The following is a 17087-nucleotide window of genomic DNA, read 5'->3' as shown; positions in this document are numbered from 1 at the left end:
ATTTTGATTTCGGTACATGAAATTGGAAATGAAATGAAAAGAAATGGGGTTTAAGGTCCTACTGTTCTGCTCTGAACTTGGCTAATGAAGACGGGCATACGCCATACAGTGTGCTATGAGGGAAATTTTACCCGAACAGCGGCACTACGGCATACTCATATCGAATTCCATCTGCCAGGGAATCTTTTAAGCGCACGCCAATGTGTACACGGGACATTGTTTTTCGTCCTATCCGAATGACTACAGAGCTGAGGTGGATAATATCACACCTCCCCTTCCCAACCGCCCATAATGCACCATAGAAATAACAATAACCGTAAAGCCTAGCTCACAACCCGCCGTACGCGTTTCGACACGTGCCGAACACACGCAAGTGACGTGTAATCCTAAAGCTGCATTTCCTTTAGTGCGGACCCGGTCCGGCTCCGGCCCGGTTGCGGATACGGAAAAAAACACTTTCATAGAATTTTAGTAAGAGTGTTTCCTTATGTGCGGGTGCGGATACGGTTCTGTATGCGGCGTCCGGTACGGTTTTTCGAAACGGACCATGTAGCGTTCGGTACGGAAACGCATGCGGAACGCACATAAGGAAACACGGTTTGGGTAGCCCGCACGGGAAAAAGCTAAAAATAGTTTTTTTCTTTTTTTTACGAACTTGACAATGCCGGTGCCATGTTGAAAAGAGGACCCTTCCGCTTGAATAACCGCATATAAGGATACAAAACCTGCCGTGTGCTATGTCGACTCCCGGACCGGAGCCGGACCTGATCCGTTCTAAAGGAAATGCAGCTTTACGCATGGGTTTATTAAAATTTTCCCCGTAGACTGCCCGTGAGAGCACGTACGGCGGCTTGTGATCTAGGTTCAAAATGTTAACTAGACGTCCATTACCTTGGCGTGTATTGTCTATTAACGATACCTAATTAATTACAGAAGTAAATAATGTAGAATATTGAATTATTAATCTATGTATATACATTTAATGAACAGGGTATATTAAACATAATGTCTAATTGAAATGGAAAGAATAAGAAGATAATTACAGACATACATATTGATCAATGTATTAACGAATTCCCTTATCATACTAAACGTAGGCTCGCTGTCAATAGTTAGCTTCCTTTGAGAAGAGACACTAAGCTAGTTGGCCGACATTTTAAGTTCTAAATCGACGATTTTAGTAGAAAACACTAAGTATTTTTCGCGAATTTTGTTAAGTATTTATTCTGCTTCCATTTAATGAAATTGAAAAAAAGTTTATTCAGTCTTTGTGTGTATGAAAGATGTGAAACGGAGTAGAACCGCATTACAAAACAGTATACCAATGTTTGGATATGTCAGCCATTTAGGGCAGAGATCTATACTCGAAGTACGAAGTAGATGGTTCTCTGAGTGCAGCATGTTCCCTTATAACTACCTGCGTTAAATAGCTAATGCATCATAGACACACTGATTTTCAGGAGTTAGCAGTTTGTACTTTTAAATTCATTTGACATCCACTGACATTACGTCATTCCAATGGGATCAAATACCGAGTCCACATTGGCGTCCAGTTAAAGAACCCCGAGTAGTTTTGAAAACAGATTTAGCGTAGGCTGAAACAATTTCCTCAATGCACATCGCATAGCAAATGTCGATCTTCATTATCTGGCTTGCTGCCGATAAAAACAACATTAAAGCTCATTTCATTTCCCCCTGTCGATTTGCTTGGTAGTCAGTGTTATTTATTAGAATGGAAATGAAATGAAATGAAATGAAATGGGGTTTAACGTCCTACTGTTCTGCTCCTAACCTGGGCTAATGAAGACGGGCATACGCCATACAGTGTGCTATGAGGGAAATTTTGCCCGGGCAGCGGCACTACGGCTTACTCTTATATCGAATTCCAACTGCCAAGGGATCTTTTACGTGCACGCCAATGTGTACACGGGACCTCGGTTTTTCGTCCCATCCGAACGACTAGACAGCTTTCCTTGTCAGCCCCTCCATCCTGCATCACTGACAAGGGAGAACCACGCCGGAAAATCTGGATGAACTTTCTCGGCCAATGCAGGGATCGAACACCCGACCTCCAGGCTAGCGAGCTAGCGTCATTTCGTTACAATATTTGTAATATCGATCGATAGAAGACGAGTTGTACAGGCGAGTTATTAATATAGTTTACGTGTCATATAAACTATTTTTCCGACGTGGTTTCCCCTTGTCAGTGGTGCAGAACGGAGGGCCTGACAAGGACAGCTGTCTAGTCCTTCGGATGAGACTAAAATTGAGGTCCCGTGTATGTATTGGAATGCACGTAAAAGATCCCCTGGCAGTTGGAATTCGATATAAGAGTAGGCGATAGCGCCGCTGCCCGGGCAAAATTTCCCTCATAGCACACTGTATGGCGTATGCCCGTCTTCATTAGCCCAGTATAGGAGCAGAACAGTAGGACGTTAAACCCCATTTCATTTCATATAAACTATAATCATATAAACTATAAACTACAATTACAGGCGAGTTGTTAACATGGTGTACGTTTCATATAACCTATAATTACTTGTAAAATATCCACGATTTATAGACACAATAACCACTGTTCTAACATTTAAACTGAGACGTGTCACTAAATAATCTCACTAAACACTAGTTTAATATGTTACTACATCTTATATATCACTCTAAACACTAGGTTAATATGTTATATATCACACTAAACACTAGGTTAATATGTTACTATATCTTATATATCACACTAAACACTAGGTTAATAAGGTACTATATGTTATATATCACACTAAACACTAGGTTAATATGTTATATACCACACTAAACACTAGGTTAATATGTTATATATCACACTAAACACTAGGTTAATATGTTACTATATATTATATATCACACTAAACACTAGGTTAATATATTACTATATGTTATATATCACACTAAACACTAGGTTAATATGTAACTATATCTTATATATCACACTTAACACTAGGTTAATATGTTACTATATCTTATATATCACACTAAACACTAAGTTAATATGTTACTATATCTTATATATCACACTAAACACTAGGTTAATATGTTACTACATGTATATCTTATATATCACACTAAACACTAGGTTAATATGTTACTATATCTTATATATCACACTAAACACTAAGTTAATATGTTACTATATCTTATATATCACACTAAACACTAAGTTAATATGTTACTATATCTTATATATCACACTAAACACTAGGTTAATATGTTACTATATCTTATATATCACACTAAACACTAGGTTAATATGTTACTATATCTTATATATCACAGTAAACACTAGGTTAATATGTTACTATATCTTATATATCACACTAAACACTAGGTTAATATGTTACTATATCTTATATATCTACCTCCGGTTTCCTCCCACTGCTAAAGACCCCTACGCGCAAGCGAATTATATAAATAAAATTTTAAAAAACCATATGTTAGTCCCGAAATGACCTAGTTTGTGTCGAGTGGACGTTAAACCCCATTTCTCTCCCTCTCTCTTATATATATATATCTATCTAAACACTTAATAGTTTGCAGTTTAAATTGTTATTATATTTCGAAATGGGATATTGCTGGTCTTTCGAATTCAAAAACAAATATGATCAGCGCCATAGACAGCTAAAAGTAGATTTCGAAATTACATATTGCGGGGTAGTGACAAACCTTGGGACGGTAGAAATGCAGTACGGGGTATTATCCCAGGGTTCTTCTCGGCTCACAGCGGGATTCAAATTCGGATGTTAGGAAATGAAATAAAATAAAATGGGATTTAACGTCCTACTGTTCTGCTCCAACTGGGATAATTAAGACGGGTCTGGTGTTGGGTGGCCATGTGATCAAACGCGATGGATTAAGATCATTAGGGGGAGAGAGAGAGAGAAATGAGGTTTAACGTCCACTCGACACAAACTAGGTCATTTCGGGACTAACATATGGTTTAATTTTATTTCAATAATTCGCTTGCGCGTAGGGGTCTTTAGCAGTGGGAGGAAACCGGAGGACCCGGAGAAAACCCACGAGGTTGGACAGGCGACCCTACTCCTTGTCACGTACAACCGGGGATTCGAAACCACGCCAGTCGACTCAATGACAGGCTTAATGACACAGCGCGCGCACGCTAACCATTCAGCCATCCAACCCCCCAAGATCATTAGGAATCTTATCATTGCAAGTCATGGGTTCGAACACGGGTTTATGCGAGACATTCCAAATGGTCGTTTGTCTTTCTCCAGGTCTCAACCTACTAATATTCTCATCTCATCTCTTAAACTTTATGTGGGTTTGGTTGGGCGAATGGTTAGCACGTGCGCGCTGTATCATAAGGCCAGTCATTGTGTCAACTGGCGTGGTTTCGAATCCCCGATTGTACGTGACAAGGAATAGGGTCGCCTTTCCAACCTCGTAGGTTTTCTCCAGGTCCTCCGGTTTCCTCAAATTACTAAAGACCCATACGCGTAAGCGAATTATTGGATTACAATTGAACCATGTGTTAGTCCCGAAATGACTAAGTTTGTGTCGAGTGGACGTTAAAACCACCTACCCCCCTCTCTCTCTCTCTCTCTCTCTCTCTCTTCAGTTACAGCTAATATATAATTTGTCTGTCTTTTAGCTTCCATCTTGTTTTGACATTCTGACTAATGATATTTTACAGATGGCCAACCTCGAAGTGTCGAGATCTTCGTTGATTGCTTGGTGTATTTACTATCTTAACGGTTCCACATTGGGGATTTGGTTGGTCTCAAACCTAATTTGTATCAAATCCAGCCAATATTTGTATTTTATCAATGCGAAAAACTCGGATAACTCCTGTGCGTATTCATCTGTGTCACTTTTTATTCAGCATCTTTGAAACTGTAAACTCCAGACCTTAAAGGCTTAAACATGCATTATGCACGAGCTAAATCTGCCAATTGCAGGTTTTTCTTTACGCCTGAAGTGTTATCTAATAATTATTAACTTATCCAGGCCATAATCAACTCTCTATGCCATCGCTAGCCTGTGATGTTTACTGGATTTGAATACATTTTGTGATCGACCATTTAACGTCAAAATGAATAATCGAGACAGTGTGTTTTATGGTACCGAGTTTAATAATGATGATTGAGGCTAGACCTAAAATTGAATCGTTAATATCTCGGTTCAGAGTGGATCGATTTGACTGAAATTTTTAGCGGCATATTCTCTTTACATTATTTATTTAATAACAGTTAACGATCAGCTCTTTATCTAATCTCCCATAATGCCCTTTAAGTTTCATTTACATACAATGCGAATTGTGAGAGAGAGAGAGAGAGAGAGAGAGAGAGAGAGAGAGAAATGGGGTTTAACGTCCACTCGACACAAACTAGGTCAATTCGGGACTAACATATGGTTTAATTTTATTTCAATAATTCGCTTGCGCGTAGGGGTCTTTAGCAGTGGGAGGAAACCGGAGGACCCGGAGAAAACCCACGAGGTTGGACAGGCGACCCTACTCCTTGTCACGTACAACCGGGGATTCGAAACCACGCCAGTCGACTCAATGACAGACTTTATGATACAGCGAGCGCACGCTAACCATTCAGCCATTCACCCCCCCCCCCCCCCAATGCGAATTATGACATTATCCACCAGCCTACACAATCAATCGTCAAAATTTTATCATAAATTAATACACACATCCTCAAATTGTATGTCCCCTTAACCCGGTTTCCCACACTGCTAAAGACCCCTACGCACAAGCGAATAATGGAAATAAAATGACCTAGTTTGTGTTGAGTGGACGTTAAACCCCATCTCTCTCTCTCTCTCTCTTTCTCTCTCTATCTATCTATCTCTCTCTCTATCTCTCTCTCTCTCTCTCTCTCTCATTCTCATGTCCCTTTAACACACTTTTTCGATCACTTTTCGACTAACATTATAGTTATTTATATTTGTACCCGAGTGTCAAATGTCCTGCTTACTAGATTACCGGGACATTTTCAGTTGACAATATGCCAGAGTGATTTATAATATTGTATTATGATTTTTAATTTTTTAAGATATTTTTTTTTTTTTGGGGGGGGGGGGGGTGATGGAGGTGGAGTGGTCTACTGCTCAAGATCATAACGCATGTCATTGCGTCAAGCGACGTGGTTTCGATTCCAAGCCTTTACGTGACAATATGTAATAAAATTGTACCATGTTTTTGTCCAGAAATGTCATTGTTTCGAATGGACGTTACATTCTTGTTTTCCGACTTACAAGCGAATTATTGATATAAAATTAAAACATATGTTAGTCCCGAAAAGATCTAGTTTGTGTCGAGTGGACGTTAAACCCCATCTCTCTCTCTCTTTCTATTGATATCTGATAAATTGAGATCTTGTTTCTAACAGAAATACAATACCTAGTTATTAGGTGTTGATGATATAATACAAGAATCATTCAACCCTCGGTATATCTATTTTTATACCAGATAAAATATTCTGTGACATTATATATAGAATGACATTCAATCGATAGTCATGACATCCAGTTTAACAACTGTAATATCAAACGGTAGTATCAGTTTCATTGTGTAAACTGTGGAAACGCCTCCATCCGGGCAGGTGAGAGAGAGAGAGAGAGCTAGGAGAGAGAGAGAGAGAGAGAGTGAGAAAGAGAGAGAGGGGGACAGAGTTTACCATCATATCGACACAAACTAGGTCATTTCGGGACTAACATATGTGTCAATTTTATTGCAAGAATTTCCTTGCGCGTAGGGGTCTTTAGCAGTGGGAGGACACCGGAAGACCCGGAGAAAACCCACGAGGTTGGACATGAGATCATACTCCTTGTATCGTACAACCGAGGAATCGAAACCACGCCAGTTGGCTCAATGACAGACCTTGTGATTCAACGCACACGCGTTAACCGTTCGACCAACTAACCCCCCTCTTTTTCAGTAAAAAATATCACAACTTGATTATCAGAGGGTCGGATTTCGACCTTTTTTTCGCTTGTCAATCAGGAGTAGTTCCAATGAAAATGACAAGAAAGATGTGCTGTCGTTTAGATGGGATGACAAAAAAACAAAAAAAAAACAAAAAAACAAAAACAAAACAAGCTCCCCAATTTGCTATGAATAAAAGCTACGACAAAAACACCAACCCAAAAATACTTAAAATTCGATGGTTAGTTTTCATAACATTTGAAGCAATTAAGTTGAGCTAAAATCTGTTTATTTCTATTTTAGGGGTCGAATTGAGGTTCAAGGGATCGGCTCGTGCTAAATGGCGCGAACACGCACACGAGGGAATACGCAGGACGGAAGTAGAACACGAGAAAGAAGAGATCTATTTTGATGATCGATTTTGTCTATGGGGAAAAGGTAATGTAAATTAATTTTTGTATTTTTATATTACAATTTTCTCTTAGCTAAGCAGATGTTGTCCATCACTTGTCAACAGTCTGGGTATAAAATGGTTTCTCGACAATCTTTTTGTTTAATTAGATTAATGACATGACATGAGACGGAGCGTCCTACGTTTCTGGAGTTCAAAGAAGTAAAATAATGAAATATGCCGTAATGTCGTACACCACAGCACCAACGGGACTAATGTAGATGGGGGTAACCCATGCAGTGTGTTACGAGGAAAATCGTGCCATGGCAACGAAAATGATAATGAAATGAAATGGGGTTTAACGTCCCACTGTTCTGCTCCGACTGGGCTAATGAAGACGGACATACGCCATACAGTGTGTTATGACGGAAATTTTGCCCGGTCAGCGGCACTATGCCCTAATCTTCTATCGAAATCCAACTGGCAAGGGATATTTTACGTGCATGCCAATGTATACACGGGACCTCGGTTTTTCGTTCCATCCGAACGACTAGACAGCTGTTCTTGTCAGGCCCTCCTGCACCACTGACAGGGAAGTTTCCATATACTCCCGATTTCCGAACCAGCCGTGTCTGTCTGTCCATCTCACGTTTTCGTATATCATAACGCTTCTTTTAATTGAGATATTGTACAAGTGCAATCCTTGTTTATTTTCTTGGATCTTCGTTGTTGACTAAATGAAGACAAGACTTTTCTTGGTTGTTAAACATACATTATGCAAGAGCTAAATCTGTCTATTGCAGGTCTTTCTTTAGGCCTGAAATGTTATCTAAATTATTAATTAGACATTAATTAACCTATCCAGGCCATAATCAACTCTAGATGGCATCGCTAGCCTGTGATCTTTAGTGGATTATGAGCCGATTTACTGCATAACTTTCCTTCACGATTTAACGATTAAATGGATAATCGAGACTATGCTGTTTATCGTACTGACTTTAGTAATGATGATCAAGGCTAGCCGGAAATTTCAACCGCTTAGGTTCATAGTGGATCAATTTGAATGGAATTTTCAGCAAATTGCCTTTACATGATCTAGTTTTTAACTATTATAGTGAGAACTGCCAACTCTTTATCTAATCTCCCATAATGTATCTTTAATGTTTCTCTATTCTTTGGTTAACAATAATCAACATAACTTACAGCCGACAATCAATATAACAACTGTTGGTTCAATGCTTAAAGATACATTATGGGAGATAAGACAACGAGATGGCAGTTCTCGCTATAATAGTTAAAAACTAGATAGTGTAAAGGTAATTTGCTGAAAATTTCAGTCAAATTGATCCACTATGAGCCGAGAAAGGAGTGGGTGGAATTCGGCATATAGGAATCTAATCTAGCCAACATCGAAGGCTAGCCTTGACATCGAGAGTTTATTATGGTCTGGATAAGTTAATTAATGTCTAATTGATAATTTAGATAACATTTCAGGCCTAAAGAAAGACTTGTAATAAGCAGATTTTGCTCTTGCATAATGTATGTTTAACAGTAGATAAGCTCCAATGTGGATATGGGAATTGACATAAACGTATGTCTCCAAATATCCAAATATTGGTAAATCAAGTCTGTCCTTAGGGATGTGATCTGAAGTTGATCTCCTTATGACAGTTTTCTAGAAAGCTTCCCTCTAATTTTGTTATGTGGGTCTATATATCCCCATGTATCGCCTAGGGCATTAATCGTACAATTCTATCGTCTATGCAAACAATACACATGGTAACTTAAAACGCTTTAGCCCATAGACGTTAATTACAAAATGAAATGAAATGAAAAGAAATGGGGTTTAACGTCCTACTGTTTTGCTCCGAACTGGGCTAATGAAGACGGGCATACGCCATACAGTGGGCTATGAGGGAAATTTTACCCGGACAGCGGCACTACGACCTACTCTTATATCGAATTCCAACTGCCAAGGGATCTTTTACGTGCACGCCAATGTGTACACGGGACCTCGGTTTTTCGTCCCATCCGAACGACTAGACAGCTTTCCTTGTCAGCCCCTCCGTCCTGCATCACTGACAAGGGAGAACCACGCCGGAAAATCTGGATGAACTTTCTCGGCCAAATGCAGGGATCGAACACCCGACCTCCAGACTAGCGAGCCAGCGCCTTACCCACCTAGCCACCGTGGCTCTCCTACAGTTTATATGGTCAATTTAAAGTGTAAAACAAAGAATACTGGAGACAGGTGATTAAAGAAACATATAAGACAATATGAAATAGATATAAATGGGTGTGTGTGGTGGGGGGGGGGGGTAATTAAGGTGGATGAAGATCTATTAAAATATAGTTTACTGAACAATCTGGTTAAAACACAGATCCTATTTCGTTCCGTTTTTTATAGTTCAAAATTTCGTTTTACTTGTCTCTACTAAACTAGGATCTGGAAGAGTCGTTATCATTGACGTGTTCTGTTAGTTGTTAGGGATTAGCCAATGAAACGGTCTGTTACGGCGAGCTTTAGGTGTGTTTTGCATGGAACTTTGGGTAATCCATTAGAAACATCAATGCTGATTGGTTAATCAAATGTCTGATGTCATAGGGTCAAACGCCGATCGTATGACCTCTGACGTGACCTATCGCTACAACTTGTCAGATCTTCATGTAGTAGAGGCCATCGAAAGTATAACAAAAGAAACTAGAAATATAGATCTCTACTTTAATCAGATTGGTGTACCGAATTGAGTAATACTGTACGGATTAGCACGATGTATTAAACATTTACTATTGGGTCATAATTTACCCTAATATAATATAATGTTCATACATGGTGTAGATATTTGTTATGTAAATATCTCGAATGAGTGCGATTATAAGTGTAGATAAACATATTTAAAGATACATTATGGGAGATCAGATAAAGAGCTGACAGTTCTTGCTATAATAGTTAATAGATAATGTAAATAAAATAACAGTCAAATTAATCCACTCTGAACCGAAATATTAGCTTTTGAATTTTAGGCTAGTTTCGATCATCATTACTAAAGTCAGGACTATAAAAAAACCCACAAAAAAAACAGAGTCTCGATTATCCATTTTTACGTTTAATTATCCTTCACGAAATGTATTCCAATCCGCTAAATATCGAGAATTGATTATAGTCTGGATAAATTAATTAATGTCTAATTAATAATTTAGATAACATTTCAGGCCTAAAGAAAGACCTGCAATAGACAGATTTAGCTCTTGCATAATGTATGTTTAATAAGATTAATACAATGACGTCATTATTAGTATGACGTCATAATGTATGTTTAATAATGTTGAAACATGATGTAGATGTTTATTATGTGAATGTGGCGACTGAGGGCCATGATGAACAGAGATAAACAATTTGATTTATCGATGTTTTGGAGCACGATAACTCCGATTCTAATTGATAAAACATGGTGTATGGTTTCATTACATTAATACCATGTTTAAGTGCGATAATGGGTATTGTCTGCGTAGGTTGTACAATATATAGGTTACTCTATGCTTCTTTAGAAACTGGGAACCACTGTGACTAATTAGTAATACCCCCGTCAGACGGGGTGGCGTTCTTAATGTGCTGTTACGGCGACGGAAAATGCCAAAATCGTCCTAAGCGCTGTGGAAACACCAGATATCGTGCTGTAGTCACCATGGTCGCCAATGATCACCGAGTCACAGCGTTTGTTTTGAGAATGTTAAAAACAAACGCCAAGGTTCTGCTTTCTGACCCGGATAGCATCAGTGCAGTAAGGACGCCACCCCGATCTGACGGGGGCATTAGACGCTGGCTCGCTAGCCAGGAGGTCACGGCTTAACTTCCGGTGCTGGCCGAGAAAGTTCATCGTGCAGGACTGAGGGCCTGGCAAGGACAGTTGTCAAGTCGTTCGTATGGGACAAGAAAACGAGGTGTCGTGTACACATTGGACTAACGCATGCGCTGTAGATCTCATTGAGTAAAGTGGCTTGGTTTCGATTAACAGGAGTAGGGTTTCGTTGCAATTCCTACGTTTCCTCCCTTTTGTCCTAAAGACGTCTTCTACGTGCAAGCAAATTATTGAAGTAAAATTGAACCATATGTTAGTTCCGAAATGACCTGGTTTGTATCGAATGGACGTTAAGTTCCCTCTCCCTCCTCGCTCTATCTCCCACCCACTCCCAATGCTCCATGACTATAACAGAATACGATCTAAGGTTTGATTTTTATTTAGATCTTCACGTATTTCGGATGACAGAATCGCTTATTGAAAACATTACTTTTATGAAAAAAAAGAAGTAATAAGGATAATGCGGTCGGGATCGTGTTATAAATGGCTTTCTGCATCATCTACATTTTATAAGGCTGCCTACATCGTATAAAACACTGACTTTATGTTAAATCAATACGATGGCTGGCTGATGAAGGTGTGTGGGAGTTGGAGAAAATAAAATATATTCTCCATTGATGCCGCAGGAAATTAACAAATTACATAGACATGAAGTTGAGTTTAAAGGGATATCCCGAGAATTCTGTAAATAAAAGTTGAATTTAGTATGTAATGACGACATATGTTATTCACCTTGTCCGAAAATTTAAAAGCAATGGCGTTACGTAACTTATTTCGTTCAACAACTGTTTGTGTGACATGATAATCGCGACAATCATTTACTACACACAAAATTATTAATTAGACATTAATTAACTTATCCAGGCCACAGTCAACTCTCGATGGCATCGCTAGCCTGCGGTGTTTATTAGACTAGGTTCCGATTTGCTGTACGACTTCCATTCATAATTGGGGGGGGGGATGGCCGAATGGTTAGCACGCGCGCGCTGTATCATAAGGTCTGTCATTGAATCAACTGACGTGGTCTCGATTCCCCGGTTGTACTTGACAAGGAGTAATGTCGCCTGTTCAACTTCGTGGGTTTTCTCCGGGTCCCCGGTTTACTCCCACTGCTAAAGACCCCTACAAGCAAGCGTATTATTGAAATAAAGTTGAACTATATGTCAGTCCCGAAATGATCTAGTTTGTGTCGAGTGGACGTTAACCCCCCCCCTCTCACTGTCTGTCTGTCTGTTTCTCTCTCTCTCTCTCTCTCTCTCTCTCTCTCTCTCACACACACACACATATCTCTGGGACTATCCCTTTAAGGTTTTGATATCGTTTAGCTTTTCAATCACTGACTACAAGACACAATTAGAACTTGCTGACAGAGCATGGAATCTTTAACAGTCGATAAATGACTGTGTTCTGTGACTGGATGTAGGCGACTAAATTCAATTAAGAACTTGTAATGACAGAATATTATTTGATTATCTAGAACAGTCTAGCTAGCTCAACTGAATTATCTCAGGTGCTTGAATTAAACTATATCGGATTATTTTTAACCAAAAGGTCTTCACATGATGCAATGATACAATCATCATCGTTTTACAGCAGTGGGGCGATGGGTGTGGCGCATACTCTATCCCAATATTGGCCGAGCATGTTCCTCAGGTTTCTGAGGTGTGGGTTCTAGTTGTTCCTGTTTTACCAAATGATCGAGGTGTTGACCTCGATAATTTCCAGTAAGGCGTCCCCTTGTCAGTGGTGTAGGTTCTGGTCGTTCGGATAGAATAAAAAACTCAAGTCCCGTATACTTGTTGGCATTCACGAAAAAGGTACCCTGACTGAAACGAAGAAGTAGAATCAAGTTTAATTCCCTCGCGTCACTCGAAATGATTCTGTGAAAACGTTGCGATGCTACAACTTCGCAACAAATCTGTGCTTTTTCGCTTACCGGAGAATGTATCGGATTTTAGAGTGCATCTGAGGTAAAAAGGGGACTCGAGAGTGATCAAGAGTTGGACTTCAAACTAACCAACACAAACCCGACTGATACTGGAAAACAATAATTGACAAATGCTACAGAAATGTTTAGGGCAACGTGAAATAAAATCACTATTTAATTCAGATTGTATTATTATAAATCAAACCAACGAATCATGTTGAAATAGAATCATGATTTTAATCAGATTGAATCATAATGAAATAGAATCATAATTTTTTATCAGATTGAATCATGATGAAATAGAATCATGATTTTAAAATGTGTGATCTGATCATGTTTTATGTTCTAGTTACAGACGAAGGTGGTTGGGAGAGTCGAGAAGTTTTAAAGAGAGGGCGCCACTTATTTCCGTTTCAATATAAGTTACCGGAAGGTATACCATGCTCATTTGAAGGTCCGGATGCTAGTGTTAGGTATACGGTGGTTGGTATAGTACTCAGAACAACGGGAGATAATTTAACAACACAGAAACATTTTACAGTTTTACGTGATCTAGATTCTAAACGAGATGCAGAGAAAAGAACACCCTCGGTAAGTTGCCATTTTGAATTTCAGTCCACCCCGACTTTTCCGTCCAAGTTCGTGTTCTATCAATCTGATTAAAATACAGATCTATATTTCGTTTCGGTTTTTATATTTTCGATGACCTCTACTACATGAAGATCTGACCGGTTGTAGTGGGAGGTCACGTCAGGGGTCATATCAGCGGCTCTTGACCCTATGACATCAGACATGTGATTAACCAACCAGCGTTGATGTTCCTAGTGGGTTACCCACCGTTCCGTGCACCTTACGCCATAACTCGCTGTAACAGGCCGTTTTATTGGCTAATCCCTCACATCATCCTGAACGCGGATTATATAACAACTCTTCCAGACCCCAGTGTAGTAAAGACAAGTAAAACGAAATGTTGAACTATGAAAAACGAAACAAAATAGGATCTGTGTTTTAATCAGATTGGTTGTCTATGTAATTCAGCAAAAATAAACCAAACCAAACTGGGTGCATTTACAACCTGGCAAAACAACTCGTTAATGCAATCGTTGTCCTGGTGGATCGGACAAGGTTTTACTGTTTTCGACAGTCTTTAATTTATAGGCAGTACAATTAAACAAAACGTGCAGAGAGGTGCCGGTAACCTCGATTTTAATGACATTTTGCCCAAAAAGCGGCGCTATACAGTCTACTCTTTTGTGGATTTCCATCTACCAGAGGGTCTTTAACGTTCTGTCAAATAAATCTACCATACTGACACGAACACTGCATTTGTCTTGTATGAGTGTGTCGGACAATGACCAAAATATGCCCCATTTGTCACTGTTAATGCAAGGTCCCACAGTGACTTATCTGACAGGGGCACCATGCAAGCTTCACCCACTCCTGTTGCCAATCGTATAGACGCTGTAGCAAATATAAGGGGAATCCCCGAGAACTTTCTTGGCCAACACCCCGATCAAATCTAGTTTGACCCAACACCACGTTCCCCGAGAGATCAAGAACCAACCCGAATTATCGGATATTCTAAAAAGCGCAAGCACACTGTGCCTCGTATACGATACCCTTCACTAATGAATATGTGTATTATTATTTCAGCCTCGTCATGCTCTAGAGGACCATGCCGAGAGATCTTTTAGTTCTGTTTGCTGTCGCCCAGGAAGAGTTACCTGTTCTTTATCTGTTATTAAACGTGCCTACGTTCCTGGAGAAAACATTCGTGTTGATGTCCAACTTCACAACTTATCAATGAGAAAATCTGGTCATTGTGATATACAACTTAAACAGGTACAGTGGAATATAGAATGGGAAACAATCAATCTGGTTAAAACACAGATACTATTTCGTTTCGTTTGTTATAGTTCAAAATTTCGTTTTACTTGTCTTTACTACACTAGAATCTGGAAGAGTTGTTATCATTGACGTGTTCTGAATGATGTGACTTAATAGCCAATGAAATGGTCTGTTACGGCGAGTTTTAGGCGTGTTTTGCATCAATGCTGATTGGTTAATTAAATGTCTGACGTCATAGGGCCAAAACTCCCTCGTATGACCTCTGACGTGACCTATCGTTACAACCGTTCAGATCTTCATGTAGTGTAGGTCATCGAAAGTATAAAAAACGAAACGAAATATAGATCTGTTTTTTAATCAGATTGGAGAACAATCGGACATAATTCTACGTAATATATAAACAGCCATTATGTAAGAGCTAAATCTGCCTATTTCAGGTCTTTCTTGAAGCCTGAAATGTCATCTAAATTATTAATTCGATATTTATTAACATGGCAAGACCATAATCAACTCTCAATGCCATCGGGTGGTTCCGAATTTAATTAGATTAGAACGGTTCGGCCATTTAATGATTTAACTTAAAAATGAAGAAGCGAGGCTAATACTAGAATGACCAGTACAGTGATTACGATCAATGCACACATCTTGTCAAATCTACAACTATTGATAACTTTCCTTAAATTCAGGTAATTTGAATGAAATCGTCAATATATTTATTTTGCATTATCTATTTATGAAATACGATGGCGAAAATGGTCAGCTCTTTATCTAAATCCATTCACTTTTTTTTTAATTGTCTTTATGTTTGTGTTTTTCTGAGTATGATGTCCCGTCCGTGTATTTGTTTTTGTGTAAATTTTGTGTGGTGCAGCCCCCCTGCACTTACTATTACATAATGCCATTTTAATGTTCATTACAGATGGATTATGTAAGATTTAGATAAAGAGCTGGACCTTCTCGCTATAATAAGTCAAAGTCAAAAATAGATAATGAAATATGAATATATTACTTTAGTCTGGGCGAAGTTATGACCGTTTGAAGATGTGGCGTATATCGTTTATTATCGTAGCAACGGTACTTGACAACTGAAACTAAGTCTTGTCATGTGAATAAATGGCTCAATGATAATATATATAAGATTTGAAGCTAAAAGAAAGGCCCGCACTAGGCAGAGTGAGCTCGTACATAATTCCTCTTTGTAGAGGTGCAGGGCATAGGGCCTGGCAATAAATAGTCGTTCGGATTGAACGAAAGGCTGAGTTCACGTGGCGTTTACATAAAACAACCACCGTAGCGCCTCTGTCTAGCCGGGACCCCCAAACCCACACCCCACTCCGAGAGCACACCGCATGGCATATGCACGAACAGTAGGGCGTTTAATATCATACAATCTGATTAAAATACAGATCTATATTTCGTTTCGTTTTTTTTATACTTTCGACTTTCGATGGTCTCCACTACATGAAGATCTGACCTGTTGTAGTGGAGGATCACGTCATTGGTTGTACGAGCGGCTTTTGGCCCCATGACGTCAGACATTCATTAATCACCCAGCGCTGACGTTTTTAGTGGTTTACCCACAGTTCCGTGCATCGCACGCTAAGAACTCGTCGTAACAGACCGTTTCATTGGCTAATCCCTCACATCAACCAGAAAGTGGGTTATATAACAACTCTTTCAGATCCTAATGTAGTAAAGACAACTAAAACGAAATTTTGAATTATAAAAAACGAAAGCATATAGGATCTGTGTTTTAATCCGATTGAATCTCATATCATTAATATTTATTACTGAGGAAGGATTCGACTAGAATACTTTAGTCTTTATAAAACATATCACTCAGGCCCCGAGATCACAAAGCGTTCTCAGACTTAAGTTAAGAGTTTACTCAACTTTCAGTCACTGTTTATGAGAAATATCTTTGATCCAGAAACACAAAAAATTGCACATAGTTTCTTATTGATGTATTTGATACATTAAAACAACAAACGTTTTATAAAGAGCTATATTTTACTATATTTTAGTTAAAAAAAGGCGAACAATTTTGAGTAAATTCTCAACTTAAGTCTGAGAATGTTTTGTGAACTCGGGACCAGTAATAAACAGTTATTATATTTTATAGAATTCTGACCGTCG

The 17087-nt window shown here is 39.0% G+C and overlaps 1 protein-coding gene across 2 annotated transcripts in view; it reads left to right on the top strand.

Annotated features, from left to right (window-relative positions):
- LOC126817387 (arrestin domain-containing protein 17) overlaps positions 1 to 17087 on the top strand; it is a 30245-nt gene that overhangs the window by 3802 nt on the left and 9356 nt on the right. Inside the window, exons 2-4 of one of the 2 annotated variants that reach the window (XM_050544344.2) lie at positions 7229 to 7363; positions 13459 to 13694; positions 14757 to 14945. In XM_050544344.2, coding sequence (XP_050400301.1) covers positions 7229 to 7363; positions 13459 to 13694; positions 14757 to 14945 — 560 coding nt within the window. Of the gene's footprint in view, positions 1 to 7228; positions 7364 to 13452; positions 13695 to 14756; positions 14946 to 17087 lie in introns of both variants that reach the window. The other variant, XM_050544342.2, reaches the window with a different exon arrangement.

The sequence above is a fragment of the Patella vulgata genome, chromosome 4 (assembly GCF_932274485.2).
Source record: "Patella vulgata chromosome 4, xgPatVulg1.2, whole genome shotgun sequence".
In the NCBI taxonomy this organism is placed as follows: domain Eukaryota; kingdom Metazoa; phylum Mollusca; class Gastropoda; family Patellidae; genus Patella; species Patella vulgata.
This window is presented reverse-complemented; position numbering and strand designations above follow the sequence as displayed.